Source organism: Rattus norvegicus, chromosome 5 (assembly GCF_036323735.1).
Source record: "Rattus norvegicus strain BN/NHsdMcwi chromosome 5, GRCr8, whole genome shotgun sequence".
Lineage (NCBI taxonomy): Eukaryota > Metazoa > Chordata > Mammalia > Rodentia > Muridae > Rattus > Rattus norvegicus.
In genome coordinates, this window is record NC_086023.1 from 126,692,155 (window position 1) to 126,712,294 (window position 20,140).

The following is a 20,140-nucleotide window of genomic DNA, read 5'->3' on the forward strand; positions in this document are numbered from 1 at the left end:
CCAAGTCAGTCCAGCTGACACACCCAACCTCTGGATGCCACCCCCATGCCTCCCTGCTGAGCTCATCTCTAACAAATGTTAACCGTAGAACCATTTGGATGTGGGGGCAGTGCTGTACACCCTAAGGCATTTAAGTGTGCCTGACACCTGGTCTTTACCCAGCAGGTGTTAGTAGTATTGCCACCTTGTGGTGGCAACACCAAAAATGTCTCTGGATATTTTTGCATTAGTGTTAGGCAAACTGGATGAAGAGTCAAGGGTAAGACTGGGAGACAGGGTTCCTGAATATGCATGATGTCATAGGTGGGAAGTCTCATCATTCTTTCCCTTCCCACAAGAGCCACCCAAACCATCACCCTTGTGCTCTTATCACCAGGGAAGGGGAGACTAAGATGTCCAGGTGACCCCCCGAGTAGCTTTGGTCAACGCACTTCACTACTCTGAGCCTCAGCCTCCCATGATACAAAGTGAACAAAACAGCCAGCACACATCTGTAACTGTCAAGTGAATCAGCACATGAAGGCCATGCTCTTTTCCCAGACTTGTCAGAGTGAGGGCTATACAGGGGCTCGGGGGATCTCTTGTGAGGAAGCCATCTGGATGGAGAGGTTGACCACACAGTGTCTAACAGAGATCCAGTTGGGGCTTTTGTCACTGCTTCAGAGACATCTTCCAGGAGGCCAACGCCTGCATGATCCAGGAGCGCCGTTGGTGGGAAGTGGGCAGGTTCTCACAGCTGGAGCTCCAGCGGTGTGTACTGGATGGGTCACACACCCATGAATCCCCATATGGCAGTGGCCAAGAGTTCCGCCAGCAACTGGCCATAATTTGATCCTGGGCCTGGGCTGCATAGATACACACGGATGCTTCTGGATCGTGTCTCGAGATATCCAGAGCTGGGTTGGAGGAAGAGAAAGAGATTGTTTAGACAAAGGTCCTCCCTAGGAAGAGATCAGAACCCAGCCTTTCTTCCCACCTCCTAGCTTTGGCTTAGACACCTTCTGAAGCACTTCCCCAGCCCTCCAGATTGCCGTATCTTTCAAAGCCTGTATGAAAATTCCACCTCATATAGGAAGCCTTCCTGGATTTCCCCAGCCTACCTCCCATCAGCTGTCTCGGTGGCAAAATGAACGTGTGCCCTCTTAAGCATTTAAACTGCACACCCTGCACTAAATGGTTTGGGGCCTTGTTTTTGAGCCTCATTTGCTTAGTGAGGTTACAAGCTCCCCAGGGTTCTGTGCATGCTGCCTCTGGGTGACTCCCACAGTAGTTAACACTGCACTCACTGTAGATAAACCTTAGCACAGCTAAGACTCTTGCCCTAACACACAACGATTCTGCTTTCCTGTTACCCACTGTGGTTCTGCTCAGGATCCCACTCCCTCAGCATCTTGCCAACCCAGGTCGTGACTTACTAGCTTTCACTTCATTCAGCCGCTCCTCAGTTATCATGTTCTCCATGCAGGGGACCAGGGACCCTGGATAATCCAAGAGGTGAAGGCATTTGATACCTGCTCCTCCCACTCTTGGACCAGATGACCTCAGAGAATCTACCTGCTCCTTAAATGAGGGCCTGAAAGGCAGGCTTCACTATGACCTGAGGGCAGACTCCCAACAGGAGTCCCAGAAAGGTTGTTGGTCCAGTGGGCAGGAGCAAACCAAGACAGCACAGATCCTGGATGCAGCTGATCATCAGTGTCACTCTAGCCCAGGCCTTAGCCTCCTTGTCTGTGATGGGGAAAAGTCCTGCCTCCCTGTCCCATTTCCCCAGGGCATCTGAGTTGCCAGTCTTGTGCATCTGCCAGGCACAGCTACTAGGGAATCTCTGAGGTGCGGAGGCTCTAATCAAGGAGCTATCCTGATGGCTCTCAGACACAGGACATCTTCAGTTCCCACTGTCCCTGCTCTATGTACCTGCCTCCCATGGTGTCTGGGTCCTGCCTATACCCTACCCCTCCCAGCAAGCCTTTACTCCTGTATTTTCCTGGGGAATTCCTGTTTGTCTTTGGATGTTCCATTCAGAAAGTGGCTCTCCATGAAATCCTTTCTGACCCTGACCCAGGCTGAGCCTTGCCTAGAGTATCTCAGAGTCTCAGTGACTTACTAGCTATATACGCAGGGTCTATATACACCGGGCCTGTAAAAACTGGGTCTGTATACACTGAGTCTGTATATACACTGGGTCTGTATACGCTGGTTTTTACTTTACTTTTGATTTATTTTTTAAACGTATTTTTTATTGTTTATTTTATGAGTACACTGTCACTGTCTTCAACACACAAGGAGAGGATTCCATTACAGATGGTTGTGAGCCACCATGTGGTTGCTGGGATTTGAACTCAGGATCTCTGGAAGAGCAGTCAGTGCTCTTAACCACTGAGCCATCTCTCCAGCCCTACTTTTGACTTATGAATCATATATTTACATATGTTTGGGGGTCTGAGGATTGAACTCAGGGTTTAATGCATGCCAAGATGCTAATCGACATCTCCAGGCCTCCTTTCTCCCACAAGATGATAAATTTCTTAATTTGGTATCCATTCTGGAGTGGGGGGACTTTCTGAGGATCCTAAATTTCTATGCAAAATTAATGTATATATACATTTTCTAGACAAAGTGTAATTTTCTTCTGAGCCTCACAAGAGATCTGTGTCCCAAAGGAGGTAAGAAGTTCTACATTGTTCCAGAAGCTGACTAAAGGCAGAGGTGGGCACAGGCCTTGGCATTAGGTGTTAAACATTAATGTTTTTAGATGTTGTTGGCTTAGAGCAAAATTGAAAGAAATGAGCATGTGAGGGGCTGCCTCTGACTAGCCCCTTAGTTCAGAGATATGCCATGTGTCCTTGGCCTTGCTCCTCTCTCCCGGCGTCGGTCATGTTAGCAGTCACACCCCCAATCCTCTACACCCCACTCCTACTCACTCCATCAGCTCAATAAACCAATGAAGGGGTGGTGGGAGTGTGGATGGATGAGGGAGTGTACAAACTGATAGATGGGTCAGTAAGTGGTCGGATGGGTGGATGGATAGATGGTAGATGATGGACAGAGAGGTGGACAGGTAGATAAAAGGATGGGAGAGTGGATTTTGTGGGAGGGTAGATGGGGAATGGATGGATGGATGGATGGATGGGTGGATGGGTAGATGGGTGGGTGGATGGGTGGGTGGGTGGATGGATGAGTGGATGGGTGAATGGAGTTTGAGAAAGAGCAAGTGAATTTAAAATATATACTAAAAGAATTATATTACAGAAGTCATCACCTCCAGGCCTCTCTGACTCTGGTGAAGGGACAGTGATTATTTGGACAAGGGAGAATGAAATTATAACATAATGAATGTAGTATCTTGGGGTGGGAGAGGCAGCCCCAGATGCCATCAGAAGGGTCTTATGAAGAATCCTAAGCAAAGAGAATCTATAACTGATCTTTGCCCCAGATATTGGAATTATGAGAAAGTCAGACAGGACCACAGGCAGAGGTTCGGTGACAGGACTTGTTATGTCAAAACAGATTACCTATGAAGATAACAGAGGACTTCCGGAGGGAGGCCCGTGAATTCTTGGCATACTCCAGGCTCTGGCTGAGGAAAGTGAAGATGCTGTCTCGGTGAGAGCTCACCTAGAGCAAAGAGAAACACCCAATGTGCTGGGCCCACTACCTCAGAGCTTGGGGCAACTCTTCTGCCTGTAAGCTCCGTACAGATTCCGACACTTAAACATCCTCACTGCACAGATCTTTGCCCAGAAGGTCCCGTGAGACTTTACCTTTTTATCTAACCACAATCATCACTTCTAATGGCACACCATCCCTGGGTCTCCTATCAACCCATCTCCCTGATGTAATGGAGGAAAAGTTCCACAGTACAGATCCCCACCAGAGATGGCATGGGTGAATTGCAGGCAAAGGGAAACTGGGCTGGCCAGGATGAAAGACTGGAGCTGCAGAACAATGGGGATAAGCAGGAGGAAAGAAGAGTCTTAAAAGCCAAATGAAGCATCCTCTTACCCTGGGAGCTAGGATGCTAACACTCATTCATGAGTGGCATGACAAAGAGTGCTTTGTGTAAGAGAACCTGACAGAACTCCGGGGGCTCTGGTGCAGAGAACTAGGAGCAGTTGTTCAGCTAAGAGGATGCTGGGAGAAAAAGAAAACTAAGCTGCTTGCTTTCCTGCTGACAACCTCTGCGGGTCAAGGCCCAGGTCTGAACTCCCAGGAGTGGCAGGCAAACTTTCCCATCTAACTGAGTCTGACAGCTCCCTTCACAGCCTCCACTGTTATACCCACAATGCTCTGCAGCAAGGACATGGCCTGCCACAGCCCGCTCTATGCCCTGTATGGGGACGACTACTGTTTAGAGTACCCTCCCCTCTCCACCTGATAAACTGCCTCCCATCTTTCAAGCCTCGGTTCAGATGCCACCTCCTACTGAAGCCTTCCATGACCCTCAGGGACACTCATCCGTCAAGCTTCTGCAGCATCCTGCCCATCCTCAGCCATGGCACCCGGAACCTTAGCTTGTAAGTGTCTACACCCTTTCAAACCATTGTGCATGGAGCTCTTCCAAGCTAAGGAAAACGTTCACTCAGCTCGGACTCCTAAGAGCTTGTACTGGGGCTGGTGGCCAGGAACTGGCGGATCAACTATTCTCACCCCGTAGATCATTATCCCTTTAGGGATCAAAGGACCCCAGGGTGGCCTAAGACCATTGGGAAACACAGATATTTACATTATGAATTGTAACAGTAGCAAAATTACAGCAATGAAGTAACAATGAAAATAATTTTGTGGTTGGAGGTTACCACACATGAGGGACTGTGTAAAAGGGTCGCAGTATTAGGAAGGTTGAGAATCACTGTGCTAAATAAATAAATGTAGGAACTATAGCTGATTACATAATCAACAGTAAGTCACCAGTCCCTTCTTAAAACTACAACTAGAGGTTAACCTCCTCATAGTTTTTTTTGAGACAGGGTTTCATGTAGGCCGAGCTGGCTTACTGTAGGCAGCACCATACACACCACCAAGCTGGGTTTATAAGGAGCGAAGGGTCGGGCTGAGGGTCTCATGTCTAGTAGGCTGATTACTCTAACTGAGCAGCTGTACTCAGCCTGGAAGTTAACATTTTTTGTGAACAGAGCTATTAATGGCCACAAAAGCAAAGAAGAAAGTGAGATTCTGTAGGATTGGCCATGGATGTCACAAACCAACAGTCACAACCCAAAGTCTACAGAGCAGTGCCTGGCACGATGATGTTTTTATATGGGTTTTCTTTTTTCTGACAGTCTTACTCTATAGCACAAGGTGGCCTCAGACTCATAGCAGTCCTCCTGCCTCAGCCTCTCAAGTGCAAGGGTTATACCCAGCTTAACCCAGTGCTTTATTTTGTGTTCGTAAGAGTGAATGTATGTACAGGGGTTGGGGGCTGTGCACAGACATATACAGGAGTACTCTGTCATTAGGAGTACTGCCTGGGAAATTCTATTGCAGAAAAGGAAGCAAAAAAATCAGATATGTCGGTGCGTGTACAAGGAGGCCCAAGGATGACCTCTGCTGCTGTCCTTTGGGTCCTCTCCCGTAGGTTTTTTGAGATGAAGTCTCTCACTGGCCCAGAGCTTGTCATGTAAGCTAGGCTGCTTTTCCAGTGAGTCCCAGACCTTGCTGTCTCAGCCTCCCCAGTGCTGAGAGTACAAACGTGTATCACCTCACCAGGCAGCTGCTGCTGTTGCTGTTGGTTTGTTGTTACATGGGTTCTGGGAGCTTGAACTGAGTCAGGCCCAGGGGTTTGCAAAACCAGTGTTTTACCAGTTGAGCTATCCGCTGCCTCAAAAGCCCTCAAAGAATACTTTTTAAAAAGTTTAATTGAGTGTTAATACCTTGTAAAAAAAATTGTAGGTTTCTAGCTTTTCTTGTGGCAAGAGGGGCCCATGTTGGTGAGCCTTTGCTCTCTGCTCCTGCCTTTGATGAGGTGTGGTTTTCCTTGCTCCCACAACACTCATGTCACCGAGGTGACCAGCCAGTGCAGGTATTTGAATTAATGGTCCTAGCAAACACTTCTTGACACTTCCTGTTCCCTCTGTAAAGTCATCACTTTACAGTAACAGTGGGTGCTGGTTACAGAGACCACAAGTCCGCAGGGGCGTCTGGCCTTCTGCTTAGTCTGATGGCCATCTGTTCCTCTGGACATTCATGTTGGATTGGTAGCCATCCAGGTCTCATTTCATTCCCAGGCTAGGCTGAAAACTGCCTGGGCCAAGGTCACGTCCCTTTTTTTATCATGCCTGGGACCCAGCTACAGATAGATCCTAAAGTATAAAGATCTAACCTCAGCTATGCAGGCATGTGACCCCAGCTGTCTAGGAAGCTAAGATCACTCAATTCTGAAGAGTTCAAGGACTTCCTGGACAATTGTAGTGAGATCCTGTCTCAACGACAAAACAAAAATGACCTGAGCCCTGGTCTCTGACTCCAGGTTGGAAAAAAATGGTATAGGATTGTCTGAGAACTCCCTGCAACCCTATCGTAGCTCCACATTATCCTCTGCGGCCCGCGCCCTCCCCTCTCCTCACCTTCCCTTCTCTTCCCTCCTCACCCCTTCCTTCTCCTCACCCTCCCTTCCCCTCCCTTCCCTTCCCCTCCCTTATCCTCCCTTATCTTCCCCTCCTTTCCCTTTCCCTCCCCTCCCTTCCCCTCCCTTCCCCTCCCTTCTCCTTCCCTCCACCCCTTTCTCCCACAGGGTCTGATGCCATCAGGACTCTCTCCTGAACCCTCTCCCCCTAAACAGTAATCTCCCAGGTCCCATGACAACAGGGAGGGAGGGGAGAGTAGGAATAGATGGCACACCTCCCCAAGGTGTTCAATGACCCACAATGACACCTTCACAGTGTATGTGGCTCACTTCCTGCTTAGCTATCACAGAGATCACTGAGCAATATGAGGTCAATGACCACAAATGCCATTCCTCAGCACAGAGCACCTCCCAAGCCATTCTGAGGCCACTGCAAATTACCCTGACCAGGTGAGCACTCAGCTTTCCCAGCACCCCCAAGCCCCTCCCCCAGCACCTCCACCCTGTAGACATCCTGATAAGACTCCTGTCTGTTCGACACTGCATGGAAATTTCTATTGTAGAAAAGGGAGCCAGAAGCCAGGCGTGGTGGTACAAACCTATAATCTAAGTGCTCAGGATGCTAAGACAAGAGGATTACTGTGAATTCAAGGCCAGCCTGGGCTATACACTGAGTTCCAGGCCTGGTTGAGATACATAGTAAGACCATTTCTCAAAAAGTTTAAAAAGGCCAGGAGTTGGTGGTGCAAACCTTTAATCCCAGTACTTGGGAGACAGAAGCAGGTAGGTCTCTGTGAGTTTGAGGTTAGCCTGGTCTACAGAGGGAGTTCCAGAACAGTCAGGGGCTATGCAGAGAAACTTTACCTCAACAACACAAAATAAAACACACACAAAAAAAATTAAAAATGGAAAAGAAAGGAAAACACTTTAGACAGAAGATACAGTATAGACAGGCTGGAGCTATAATTCAGTGACTGAGTACTTGCCTGACACACATGAGCTTATGGATTCAGTCCCTACCTAACCCCCCAACCCACACACACACAGGGATGAGTGGAGTACAGAGAGAGTCCAAATAGATGATTGATATCTAGAGAGATAGATGATAGATAGATAGATAGATAGATAGATAGATAGATAGATAGATATAAATATGTAGGAAGACGAGTAGATTGGTAGATAGATAATAGACAGACAGACAGACAGACAGACAGACAGACAGATCTCCAGCAGCGTGGTAGCCATTGAAGGTATGGAGTGATTCAGAGGGGAATCCTAGATGAGAAGTGAGAGATAGAGACAGATGTTCAAGACCCAATAGCTTGTAGGAAGTGATATGAACCACCAGGCAGGCAGAGTCTGGATCGAAAGTCAGCGAACACACAGGAAGCACTCACCAGATACTTGCAAATTTTGGTCACTGTCTGCTGCTGGTTGTCCCAGGGCTTCTGGCTGTAAGCCCTTTTTGGCAACTCCCAGTTCATGAAGGAAGAGCATCGGAAAAGGGTCTTCACACATTTCTGCAGACCAATAGGAAGAAAATACCAGCAGTGTGGAATTCCAGGGGGAAATGCTTTAAAAAGTGAATTTGGGAGCTGATGAGATGGTTCAGCAGGTAAAGGTGCTTAGCACTCAATCCTGGCAGCCTGAGTTCAGGTCCCAGAGCCCATGTCGCTCTGGAAAGAGAACACCACCACCACCACCACCACACAATTTCTTTAATTGGATTTTGGAAAACCAATTCCTGTTTGAAAGGTGCAAATAGAAGCACTGTAGCTCAGTGGTAGTGTTGGCCTTACATGCACAAAGCCTAGCTAAAGTTCAATCCTCAGTATTGCACATACATAAATGCAACATGCATACATACATACACAGACATAGATACATACATGCATACACACCATACACACGTACGTACATACATACATGCATGCACACATACACATATACACATTCATACATATACACATACATGCATGCATTTACACATACACACACAGTAAATGAAGAAAAGGTACAAGCGAAGTTAGCTATTTGAAGGGGGGCTCTGTCCAAGATGCCTCTAGAGAGCACACCCGGCCAGACTAAATACCAGCTTTCCATGGAGGCCCCAATGCTGGCTTGGCTCTATAGAGGAGGTGTCCTTCAGGACCTGACAGCTCTTCCGCTCTCACCTGGCTCACTTTGGCATTGCCCTCCTGTATGATGAATAGCAGGGGCATCAGCGTGCTGGTCAGCTGCTCCTCCATGGCTTGGGTGCGGGGCATCCGGAGCTTCTTAACCACTTTCCCGTATGTGTTGATGCAGGAAGTCCGCACTGTTTCTCTTGCCTGGGACAAACAGGAAGCTCAGGGTGGGATGGGGGCCCTCTCATCCAGGAGGAGGCACCACAGCCTTCTTTTCCCTCATTCAAAGGACCTTCTTGTCACAAAGACAGAGAAGAGCCCAGGCTGCCTGGTGGGGCTGATGTGGGCCAGCTCCCTCCTCACTTAGCTCACCATTCTGTCTACCCAGGCCCCAATATTTTAAAGATGTGTCAACTGGGAAAATGTCCCCCTCGGTGGGACTGCCAAAAAGTGCTCCACTAGGCTAACCAGTGGCTGTAAGTCCACCTTCTCTGGGAAAAGATCACTAAGGAGCTCCCTCCTGGAGAAGCAGCTGGGTTGAGGTGCCCCTTCCTCTACTCTGAACCAGCTCTGCCCAGGCCCCATTTGTGAAGGAGGAGATGGGCAATACCCAGGCAATGACTGGCCCTCCCTTACTCACTCCCAATGCCTTACATCAATGAAGTGAGGCAGCAGGGTCTGCAGCATCTCTATGTAGACTGAGTTGTCTGTTAGCTTCTTGGCCTGCCCCTTGAAGATGGTTTTGAGGTCATGGACAGCCTCCATCACCAGCACCCCGTCCATGTTCTTCAGGCTCTTCACCATGGAAGGCAGCAGGCCCTGCACCTTGGTCATCTGTGGGAATGAAGCACGGAGAAGCATGTTCTGCCTGGACCAGTAGACAGGAGAGCCAGTCCCCCATTCACCAAGAAGACCTGGGCGGCCCAACTCTATCTTCACCTCCACGCCCTGCCCGTACCTTGCTATCTATTCTGAACTCTCTCCCTCCACCTCCTGCCGTTCCCTAAGCCTTCTTTTGTCTCCCTGATTCCCTCTGGCTGGGTTGCTGGAGGCTTATCCCCTCTACTGGCCCCAGGTGGATGATACTCTACGTCACAAGTTAGCCATCTGAGTCCATGTTACCCCTTCATCCCAGCTGTGTCACAAGCTGCAAGGGTACCTAGTAGAGAAAAAGGGGCAGTTTCTACAATGCTAAGCCTAAACCACCCTTCTGGATGCCATTCTACACATGGCCTATAGGGGCACTGTGCGAAACCTAGATAAGGAGGTGTTGAGAAACACTACCATGCGTAGGACTGTGATGGCAAAGGTATTTTATAGATGGGACCACTGAGGCAAGAAGAGATAGGCTCAGACTCCAGCCACAACCAGCCTCTGAGAGACTCTAACAGCAGAACAGCCCAGGAGCTGGCAGGGCTTGGCTTTCCTCACCCCTCCACTCACCTTCTCAGACCTGCGTGCCAGGATGACCAGGCCCCGGATAGACAGCACTTTCATGATGGGGTCACGGTGACTCAGGCCTTCTACCATCCGCCCCAAGGAGTATTCCTCAGGGATGCGACGCACCTGCTCCATGCGGAACAGCTGAGAGAGCAGATGGCATTGACTCCTGAGCTGAGGGGTGTATGGCCCACTATCTCCCTGGGACTCCGAGACTCCACCTCCCCAGTCTGTGGGCTTGGAAAACTTTTTGCTAGTGGTTTCCACTTAATATTCATCAGAAAATAACGGGAATGCCAAAGCGCTCTCCCCCACTCTCCCCACTCCTCTCTCTCTCTCTCTCTCTCTCTCTCTCTCCCCCATAACCCAGCTCCTGGCCCCACCTACTCCTCTGGCCTCCCTCATTCTTTGTATACCCTGCTGACCACACACCTACACTAGCCCACCATTTTTGATCATTCCCCCATGACCAGGCCAGTTCATTCCTTCTGTGCTATCAGGACCCCCTTATGCTAGGGCAGCACTAGCAGGACCCCCTTACACTAGGGCAGCCACATATACTCTCACTCCTATACCTTGCATGGCTCCTTTCAAAATTCTGCCCCAGGTTCAACTCTCCTCCCTGACTCTCAGAAACTCTGGGCATATTCCTGTCATAGCAACTAGGAACCTCAGCACTCAATCTGCCCTCCTGTCCCTGTAGACATCCAGGGACTTCCTACAGAACGGAAACTCGGCCAATTCTCTTTGAGCCATCACTCAACCTAAGCCTTGGGGTGGAACATGTGTCTGTTAGATGAATCAAGTCCAAGACAGAATTTGGCTCCTCCCCTTATGAAGACTGCTCCTGTTCCGTGTCCCCATTGTGGGGTTAGCGCCATCATCAGCACCCATTTTCTGCCTTATACCCTCCCTTCCTTCTGCAACCAATAGGATTTGGTTCTCACTGTCTCTCTATTTCCATGGCTGACAGCCACTGCTACCATGGAGAACCATGTCTAGGACATGAGAGTACTGGGGACAAGAGAAGCTGGTGAAGAGGGCAGGGCCACCAGCTAATCAGAGGAGAGGGGAGGGAGGAAGGACCTGCTGGCTTCTGCATGTCCACCACAGCTACTCAGGCCTGCTATACACCAAGCTGTGGACCAGGTCTGAGGCACAGAAAAGTAACTTCTATCTTTTTTACTTACAATGTTGGAAATCAGACCCAGAGCCTTACATGTGCCAAGCAAGCCCTCTACTAGGGAGCCACATCTCCTATATAGTGTCGATAATGAAGTTAGCTTTTGAGATAAGGTCTCAGTCTGAATGTAGCCCATGCTGGACTGGATTTTACCACAATAAACGAAGTGGGGGAGAGAGGCATGGAAGAGTTAGAGCCAAAGGTGTGGATTTGAACCCTGGATCTGCCATTGGGGCCTTAGTTGCCTCCTCTGAATCGAGCCATGGACTAGTATCTAAGTTATGAAATTTGAGGGAGGGTTAGATGGAGGGAGGATGTAATCAGCTACTGGAAAGCTCCAAGAGCAAGTGGGGAGGATAGTAAGTGTTCAATAAATGTCAGCCACTGCTGTGCGTGTGCACTGCCCTTCTGCGCTGGCCTTCCCAACTCCTGACTGGTCTCCTGAACCTGCCCAGCACTTCCTGCCACACTAACTCTGATTATGTCACTTCCTTCACGACACTCTCCCTGAGACCCCTCCCTCCAGTCTCCTATTCTCCCATGACTTACCCCCAGCTCTAACACCCCACATTATAACTGGATATTCTTCTCAAGGCCAGGGTGAAGTCGAGTTCACAGTTGCATCTCTGGGGCCTGACACTTGGTGGTTCCCAGGAGAGGTTAATGGGTGCCTGGGGTTTTGGGGGGGAGTCTTGGAGGGTGGAAAGGAGGAGACGCCACGGAACCTTCATATTGAAGAGAAATGAAGGTCCTGGAAAGACTTTGGAAAGTGTAAAGTGCTGTTTCCCAGGAGAAATGACCAGGCTGTGACTCAAGGCCCTGACTAAACCTCACCAGGTTCACAGGGCCCCAGGACCTACCTCCACAAAGAAGGCGGTGGCTGTGATCTTGTGTCTCTCATCGCCTCTCTCCAAGAGCGGGATGAGCAGGTAGAGGATGCGACACAGCTCCTGGCAGGAGTAGTGAACCATGGCCCTAGGGAGGAGTAGACCCTCAGGTCCCAGCAGCTGGAGGTCTGATGGTGACACAGCAAACCTTGGCCAGCCAGAGTCACCTGGGTTTCTGTGACCCCAGCCTTTCCCCTAGGGGGTTAGCTCAGAGTCACTTGTGAGAACGGGAGTGTGTGTGTGTGTATGTGTGTATGTGTGTATGTGTGTGTGTGTGTGTGTGTGTGTGAGTGAATTCGAATGTGTACATGAGTGGGCATACATGTTTATTTGAGTGGGTGTGCATGTGTGAGTGGGTGTACATGTGTGAGTGGGTGTGCATGTGTATGTGAGTGGGCATGCATGTGTATTTGAGTTTGTGTGCATGTGTATGTGAGTGGGTGTGCATGTGTGAGTGGGTGTGCATGTGTATGTGAGTGGGCATGCATGTGTATTTGAGTTTGTGTGCACGAGTACATGAGTGGATGTGCACACCACAGCGCTCATGTGGAGATCAGAGAACACTAGTAAGAGTTGGGTTTTGCCTTCCATCACGTGGGTCCAGCAAACTGAACTTAGGTCTGCAGCCTTGGCAGCAAATGTCTACCCACTAAGCCACCCCACCAGGCTAAAAAGAGGAGTTAATGCCATCATTTCAGGGATCTATGAACTCAAGGAAACATTATAACCAACTCTGCCTCCCAAAAGTGGATGTCATTTTTCACACTAGTGATGCCCTCTACTCTCTACTAAGAGGACAGTGTTCCCCAAGCTGCAGAGAAGAAGTGAGAGAGGGGAAAAAGCCATCATTCAGAGATGCAAGCCTAGGTCTGTTTGGAGATCTGGAGGGTCCACCCTGTCCCAGGCTGCCCCACCCTACCCCACTGAGGTACCGCACCTCACTCACCTTGCCAGCAGGGACACTGCCCGGTAGTGGCTCTCTGCCTGCCCCATGAGCTCCCAGCCACCCTGCTCCTCCAGAAACGCAGACTCGTAAGAACAGCCCATTTTCAGTAGCAGGGTTTTCACCACCTTCACCATCCAGCTGCCAAGACAAGGGGGTAAAGTCTCCTGTCCATGGTGTACCTTCTATTCAAACCCTCTTGCCAATGCTACCATCGATTCCCACAAGCTCCCCTCCACCTCACTATTGTTAGCAGTGGGCACTGGGTCCACAGAGGGTGACTCCTTACAAGGAACATGCTGCTCTCAGAACAGTAAAAGAAACAGAGGCAAAATCCCCTTCCACCCTCCCTTTCAGGGGACTTGCTTAACGGAGGAGCTAGCTGGCCCATCAGGCTTCCTTGGTGCTCTATGTCTTGCCTCTCCCCTTCTCCAGTCCCATTAAGCCATAACCATCTTGACAGACTCTGGGACAGTCCCCTCTGCTCTCCTGTTGGCGCCTGAGTCCCTTTTTGCCTGAGGACCCTTCACGTAGCCTCCCATCTGGATGCCTAGTAGAAGACGTGGGAAGTTGTCACACTCAGGTAACTGAGCAGAGCTCAGAGATTTAAAGTGAGCTCGGGGAGCCTCGAGGTTGCTGCTGCCTTAAAAACCAATTGGATGACTAACCCAGACTATTGTCACTTTAGGTGGGAAGTCACTAGCCATATTCTGATGGGCTACATTCTGAGAAAGGTTTCTAGCAGTGGTGGCCTTGTGTGAGCAGCATGGCGTGTATTCATGGTGTGCAGCATACATCAGGCTGCTTGCAACACTCGAGGCTCTTCTTCAGTATTAGGGGAACCACTGGTGTTGGAACATGGTCCAAGAATACAGTCATGTGAGGAGAATGCCAAGTGCTCAGGAGAAAACGAGAGTCTTGTGACCTCCATTTCTTCAAGATACAGAATTATTCTTGGACTGTGTTTTCATGCTCCTTGTGGATGGGAGTGAGTTTACTTCAGGTTAATCAGCATTGCTTACTGTTGGTATTCAAGTAAATGCTTAAATTATCCTGGATATACCTCTGTGGGAAGCAGGTTTTTGATACATGCAGCTTGTCCTTGTGATTGCATACTGCTTGAACTCAAGAGAACTTTGCTCATGTGATCTTTCTTAACCCATGGAGTAGAAACTGTCTGATGCTCTCAATAAAGTTGGCTCTTGCACGAGACGTTAGTCTGTCCTGTTTATCTGCTCCATTCTTCCGCTCCCACGGCCTCTACAGCACTAAACCCACCACCGATAGACTCAGTCTTTCACTGACAAACATCACCAGAGGCTCTTAACTGAGATTATAAACTGTTACTAGATGATGGGTGGAATCGCTCCCCAGAAACATAAACATTTACTTGGAGAACTCAAGACCCCTTTGTAGACATAACTCCCATGGTCCTGAGAGCTGCTAGCTTGGGGGATTCAAGACAAATTTTAAGACTGACTTGATGGCAGGCACCTGCAATCCCACCACTCAGGAAGGAGAAGCAGAAGGACCGAAGTCAAGGACAGCCAGAGTGACCTGTCTCAAAATACCAGAGGCAGGGCATGTGACGGAGTACTTTCAAATACAAGAGCCTGTGCAGCCCTGAAGATACTAAGAGAAGACCCTTTGCTTCGTGCACCAGTTTCTTTGCTTGGAGAAGCACTGCGTCTTCTCTTTCCTCCAAAGCTACCTCCAGTCTATCCCTGAGCAGCTCTTCTCACAAGGACCATGGCATGGAATTCAGGACCCACCTAGTTAGTGCAAGTTTATCTCCTTAGAGTAACTCCATCCTTAAAGACTGCTCTTCCAAATCAGGTTCCAGGTGGATGCATTCTTAGGGACACTGTTCTACACCAAGGGCCATCTTGGGGCCCTTTGGTCCCATCAGCCTGGCACTTGACACCTCTGCCTTTACTACCACACAGGCTGTGTTGAAGGTAGGGTGGGTTTTTGCCATGCTACGGTAAGATGGGCTGGAACTGGATCGTGGGTGAGTTGATACCATGCTGTATGATGGGTGGGCTATGCTGTGCTGTGGAAAGGGTGAACTCTCACTGGACTATGGATAGGTGAGCTATCCCTGGTCTGTGGAGAGGATGTGCTGTCCTGTGCTGGGCGTAGGGTGGACTGTCACCTTGGCTATGGGTAGGTAGGCACTCTGTCTTCCTTCCAGTGGTCCAATGGCCCTGTGTCTTAACTGAGCTAAAACCTCTCTTGGAGATCATGACCTTCCTCACTTCCCTCTGTGCTCTTCCTCCTCCTGTGGCTGTGGCACCCCTTCCTTTCTTGCTCAGTTTCCCAGGAACCTAACAGCCTCAGTGAGCACAGGGGGAGCTGAAAGCAGGCACACAGATGGCAGGTGGGTGTCTGTCTCTCTAGTGGAGTGTCAGGCTATTAGTATTCACAGCAGTTAGGCATAAATCAGCCACCCAGCTCTTAGGGGGCAAGAAAAGACCAGCCAAGAAGTTATTACCAAAACCAGAGCATAAATAATAGATAGATAGATAGATAGATAGATAGATAGATAGATAGATAGATAGACAGACAGATCGCTCTCCATCTAAGGCCTCCAGATGCACACAGCTTGTCCTTTGTCCTTCTAAATATGCTTCTGTAAGTTCAACACAGAGGGACAAGAAAGGGAAAGTGACGAGCCCACCATGCAAAACATTTAACTTTTTGAATGACAAAAAAAAAAAAAAGAAAAGAAAAATCACAGGTTAAGTGACCAAATTTAATATGACCAATAGTTGATTTTATTAATACAATGAGTTCTCCACCAAATTAATAGGAAAAATGAAAAAATTAATTAAAAAAACAAATTACGGGGTTGGGGATTTAGCTCAGTGGTAGAGCGCTTGCCTAGCAACCACAAGGCCCTGGGTTCGGTCCCCAGCTCCGAAAAAAAGAAAAAAGAAAAAGAAAAAAAAATTACTAAAAAAAATATCCCCAGCAGTCCTATATGAATGGGCAAGGGCAGCTTGCTCACATAAATGGGAATACAAATGCCTTCATTCAAATGAGAGAAATGAAAACTAAAACTCCAGCACACACACACACACACACACACACACACACACACACACACATACACACGGGCACACACTTGTGTACATGCACATGTACAGGTGCACACACACACAAACACATACATGCACACACATGTATACACATACACACTCATGTGCAAACATATCCATATACGGGTGCACACATATATGCAAGGGTGCACACACACATACATATGTGTGCACACACATGCACGCACTCACAAACACCTGCATTCAACACATCAGTGTGGTGGTAGAACCCTGCCATCCTATCACTCAAGATATGAGGCAGGAGAATCATGACTCCTTTTAGACTTTGTCTCAAAAAAAAAAAAGACAAATCCATCTTTTGCAACACAGATTAGCAAAGATAGAGATGTTCTGCTGTGCACTGCCCTAGAACAGATGTGGGGATGTAAGCACTGGCACAAGCCATGAGCACTGGTGACAGTTTCCTCTGTGCACACTGGTAAATGGGACAGGAATTACTACATTTTACCTAATTTCTCTCTCTCTCTCTCTCTCTCTCTCTCTCTCTCTCTCTCTCTCTCTTTCTTTCTCTCCCACCATGGGGGTCATGAGGATGGAACTCTGGCTCGACAGCAGCAACTTTATCAGCAGAGCAGCTCACTAGTGCTTCGTTTACACTTTCATCACTCATTGGTCAGGAATGTTCTCCACCATGCATTTCTGCACCGTTTTAGTATCGCCATGCAGAAGCTCACTGATGCTCCACCCTCCCCCAGGAGTCCATCCTACACATACAATTACACGCATCTACACAAGTGAGCTCATGTCAGTGCCATCTGCAATTGCAAAGAGCAAGAAGAGTGCCCGAATCAGGAGGAGGGCTGCATACATTACGGTAGCTGGGTTTCTGTACGTAAGGATGCTCTGCAGCTGTCAAAAAAAAGGAGGCAGCTGTATGTATGAAGGTCTCCAGGACTTGATACATGATAGGAGAGAATGTGCACCTGTGTCACGGGCTAGCACTGTGTAAAAGGCAGACTACAAACCCATGTGACTCAGCTACACTAACTACCCCGAAAGGGCATTGAAAAAAATCTGCTTATCTTCTGGGAAGGTATCTGGGGTAAAGATAGGAAAAAGAGAGTTAGTTGATTTTAATGTCTCTTTTCCCCTGGTGTGCATACATTATATTCCAATGAGTAATTAAGAACATTGGTGGGCCTGGTCTAGACATCTAACATAACAAGCGTGTCTTCTGGGGGTAGTAAGGGGTAAAGGTTCTCAGACAACTGATTCCTTCACACCATTTGAGCAGAGTGGTGGGATGCAGAAAAGGGTTTGAGAACCAGTCATGGAAGCATCGTGTGGCTCAAATAACATGTGTTTCTGGTGGCAGGGGTTGGAGGCGGGTAGCTCAGTTGGTTGAGAATGCTTATCCAAAATGAACAAAGCCCTAGGTTTGATCCATAGAATCAACTGGGTACAGTGTGCACGCCTATAAGCTCAGTGACTAGGAGATGGGGACAAGAGGATCCCAAGTTCAAGATCATCCTCAGCTTCACAGCAAGCTTGGGGCCAGCCTGGACTACATGAGCTCCTATTTAAAAAGGGAAGAGGGGTATGTTCTACATCCTCTTCTGGTGCTAGAATTAATGTCTATACATAAGATGTTTGAGGGCCCTTTGCTGCCCTCTCTGCTGCAAGAACAGCAGGGTTTGGAGACGAGGGGCCTACCGTACAGGTACGAAGAGAGGAGGCTGTATGTCGTCCTTGGAATCCTTTCGAGGAGCCACACGGCTGGGTAAGTTGAGGCCAATGTGGTAATGCACCTGAATGAGCAGAGCCAGGAGCAGCTGAGGGTAGATGCGCCTCACACGGCCCACACAGCTGTTGACGGACAGGAGCTCACACAGGCCACTGGCTGCCTAGGAGGGGAGGGGAGGCCAGTGGCTTGACCCAGTCCATCCTCCCAGCGCTGCTGGCTGAAGCCTAGCTTATTGCTCTGAGAGACTGAGACTAAAGGTTCTCTAATCCAGCCTAGAAAATGGCTCCTACCCGCTCTGGCAGATGGGGCCCTACCAGCAAGCGCTTGTGCTGAGTGGGGTGGAAGGGAAGGAAGGCAGGGTGTCTGGTCCTCACCGCCAGGGGCACAATGGAGGCCCGACCCTTCTTGGTTACGGGCTTCTCCTTTAGGCTAGTCAGGAGCAGATCCAGCAGGTCTCGGACGTCACAGCTGGGCTTTCGAAGTATCAGCTGTCTCCACATCTCCGCCCCATTGCTAAGGAGGAAGGAGGATAGTACTGCCTGGGGCAGGGGTCCCCAGACAACAAACGGTTTCGGGGGCTGGCGTTCAGTGCCCGTGATATGATCCTCGTGAGCTTGCCCACAAGGAATGATCCCGAAAACACTCTCTGTGAGGCAGGAAGTTGGCAGTGATTGAAAACCTTACTTCCAGGTCTCAGAACAAGTGCTTTGTTCTCATGCATTACCGAAGCAAACACTCATTAGAGCCGACGGCATGCACCAGGCAGACACTAAGCAAATCACTGCGGATACGGATGCAGACACTTAGAAATGCTCAAAGTCACCGCCTTCTCTAGAGAGTGTTATTCCCATTTTACAGAGGCAGAGTGGAGGCTCAGGGAGACTAAAAACCATCAGCCCAAGATGCTGCTCCTACTAATTAGCTAAGACTGCATCGGGTGTCTTTAAAGCCGCCTTCTAGGGGCCAGAGTGGAAGCCACAGAGCCCTTTGGGGCCTGGGTCTTGCCCATACCACAGGCTCTCAGGAAGCACAACCCCTGGCCCTTTGCAGGAAGCTACCCACCCCGGAGGAGCAAGCAGCCCCAGGAGAGATTCCTGCTGTGCAGCTGACAGTGAGCTAAAGGGTTAATGAAACCTTTTGCCTGAATACAGGAGCATCTGAACCTTCCACTCACTTCCCAGCTCTGTTCCCCTGGAAACCCAATAAAGATAGTATTTCAACTATGTTGCTAGGCAACGCTGCTTATGGTAAAGATGGTCATGTTTATGGCTGCTTGGTACATCACATCTGGATGAGGGGGCACTATCAATTAACTGTAAGAGCCAATGAGACAGCCACAGCATGGGTCCCCAGGGATTGTGACCCTTGTAGTAGCTTGGCTAGTCTCAAAAAGTGATGCAGAAAACAAGGCCCATGTGGGAGACTCTGGTCCCTGTGACTCCCCTGGGTCTCCTCCTTTCCTAGGAAGCTAACTTCCTGACCCAGGCCTGAGACCTGAAGAGGGAAATGAGGCATGTAGGGAATAAGAGGGAAGGGGCCTGGATCTCAGACCCACAAAAGGGGCATCAAGTTAAGTCAGGATGATCTAGTGACTGCTGGTCTAGTGACTAGTGGTAATCTAGTGACTGTTAGTGAAGCACAAAACAAGCCCCCCTGGGGCTATGGCTCAGAGGTACAGCACTTGGATAGCATGTCCCTGGGTTCGATGCCCAGCACTGGGAAAGAAAAAGAAGAGGAAGAAGAAAAGGAGGGAAAAGAGAAGGGGAAGAGGGAAAGGAGAGGGAGGAGGAGAGGAAAGGGGAAAAAATGGCCTAATATAATTCCAGTACCTGAAATAGGAGGGAGAGGGATTGCTATGAGTTTGTGGCTAGACTGAGCTACAAAACAAGCACACCCTACCCTCTCTCCCTCTTCCTCTCCCTCTATACACACACACACACACACACACACACACACACACACACACACACACGGTGAGGGAAAGTGGGAGGAGAGAGGAGAGACAGAGACAGGGAGACAGAGACACAGAGACAGAGACAGAGACACAGAGAGAGACAGAGACAGAGAGACACAGAGAGAGACAGAGAGAGAATCCCCCTGGTGGGCAGAGCAGCTATAATGGCTAACTTCTTAGGCTCTATAGCTGGCCCTTAGGATCCCCACAGATCTTGGCTCTGACTGACCTGTCTGTCC

At 49.2% G+C, this 20,140-nt stretch overlaps 1 protein-coding gene across 13 annotated transcripts in view; it reads right to left on the reverse strand.

The window, feature by feature from the left end:
* Positions 1–494: 494 nt before the first annotated feature.
* The window catches only part of Mroh7 (maestro heat-like repeat family member 7), a 47,532-nt gene continuing 27,886 nt past the window's right edge, over positions 495–20,140 (reverse strand). For 12 of the 13 annotated variants that reach the window (XM_063287382.1, XM_039109549.2, XM_039109547.2 and 9 more), the window contains 11 exons: positions 18,322–18,460; positions 17,917–18,107; positions 13,145–13,282; positions 12,172–12,286; positions 10,132–10,272; positions 9,343–9,522; positions 8,737–8,892; positions 7,960–8,082; positions 3,513–3,615; positions 1,416–1,478; positions 495–896 (listed from right to left, as the gene is read on the reverse strand). In XM_063287382.1, coding sequence (XP_063143452.1) covers positions 652–896; positions 1,416–1,478; positions 3,513–3,615; positions 7,960–8,082; positions 8,737–8,892; positions 9,343–9,522; positions 10,132–10,272; positions 12,172–12,286; positions 13,145–13,282; positions 17,917–18,107; positions 18,322–18,460 — 1,594 coding nt within the window. In that variant the 3' untranslated portion in view covers positions 495–651. Of the gene's footprint in view, positions 897–1,415; positions 1,479–3,512; positions 3,616–7,959; positions 8,083–8,736; positions 8,893–9,342; positions 9,523–10,131; positions 10,273–12,171; positions 12,287–13,144; positions 13,283–17,916; positions 18,108–18,321; positions 18,461–20,140 lie in introns of those variants that run through there. The other variant, XM_063287385.1, reaches the window with a different exon arrangement.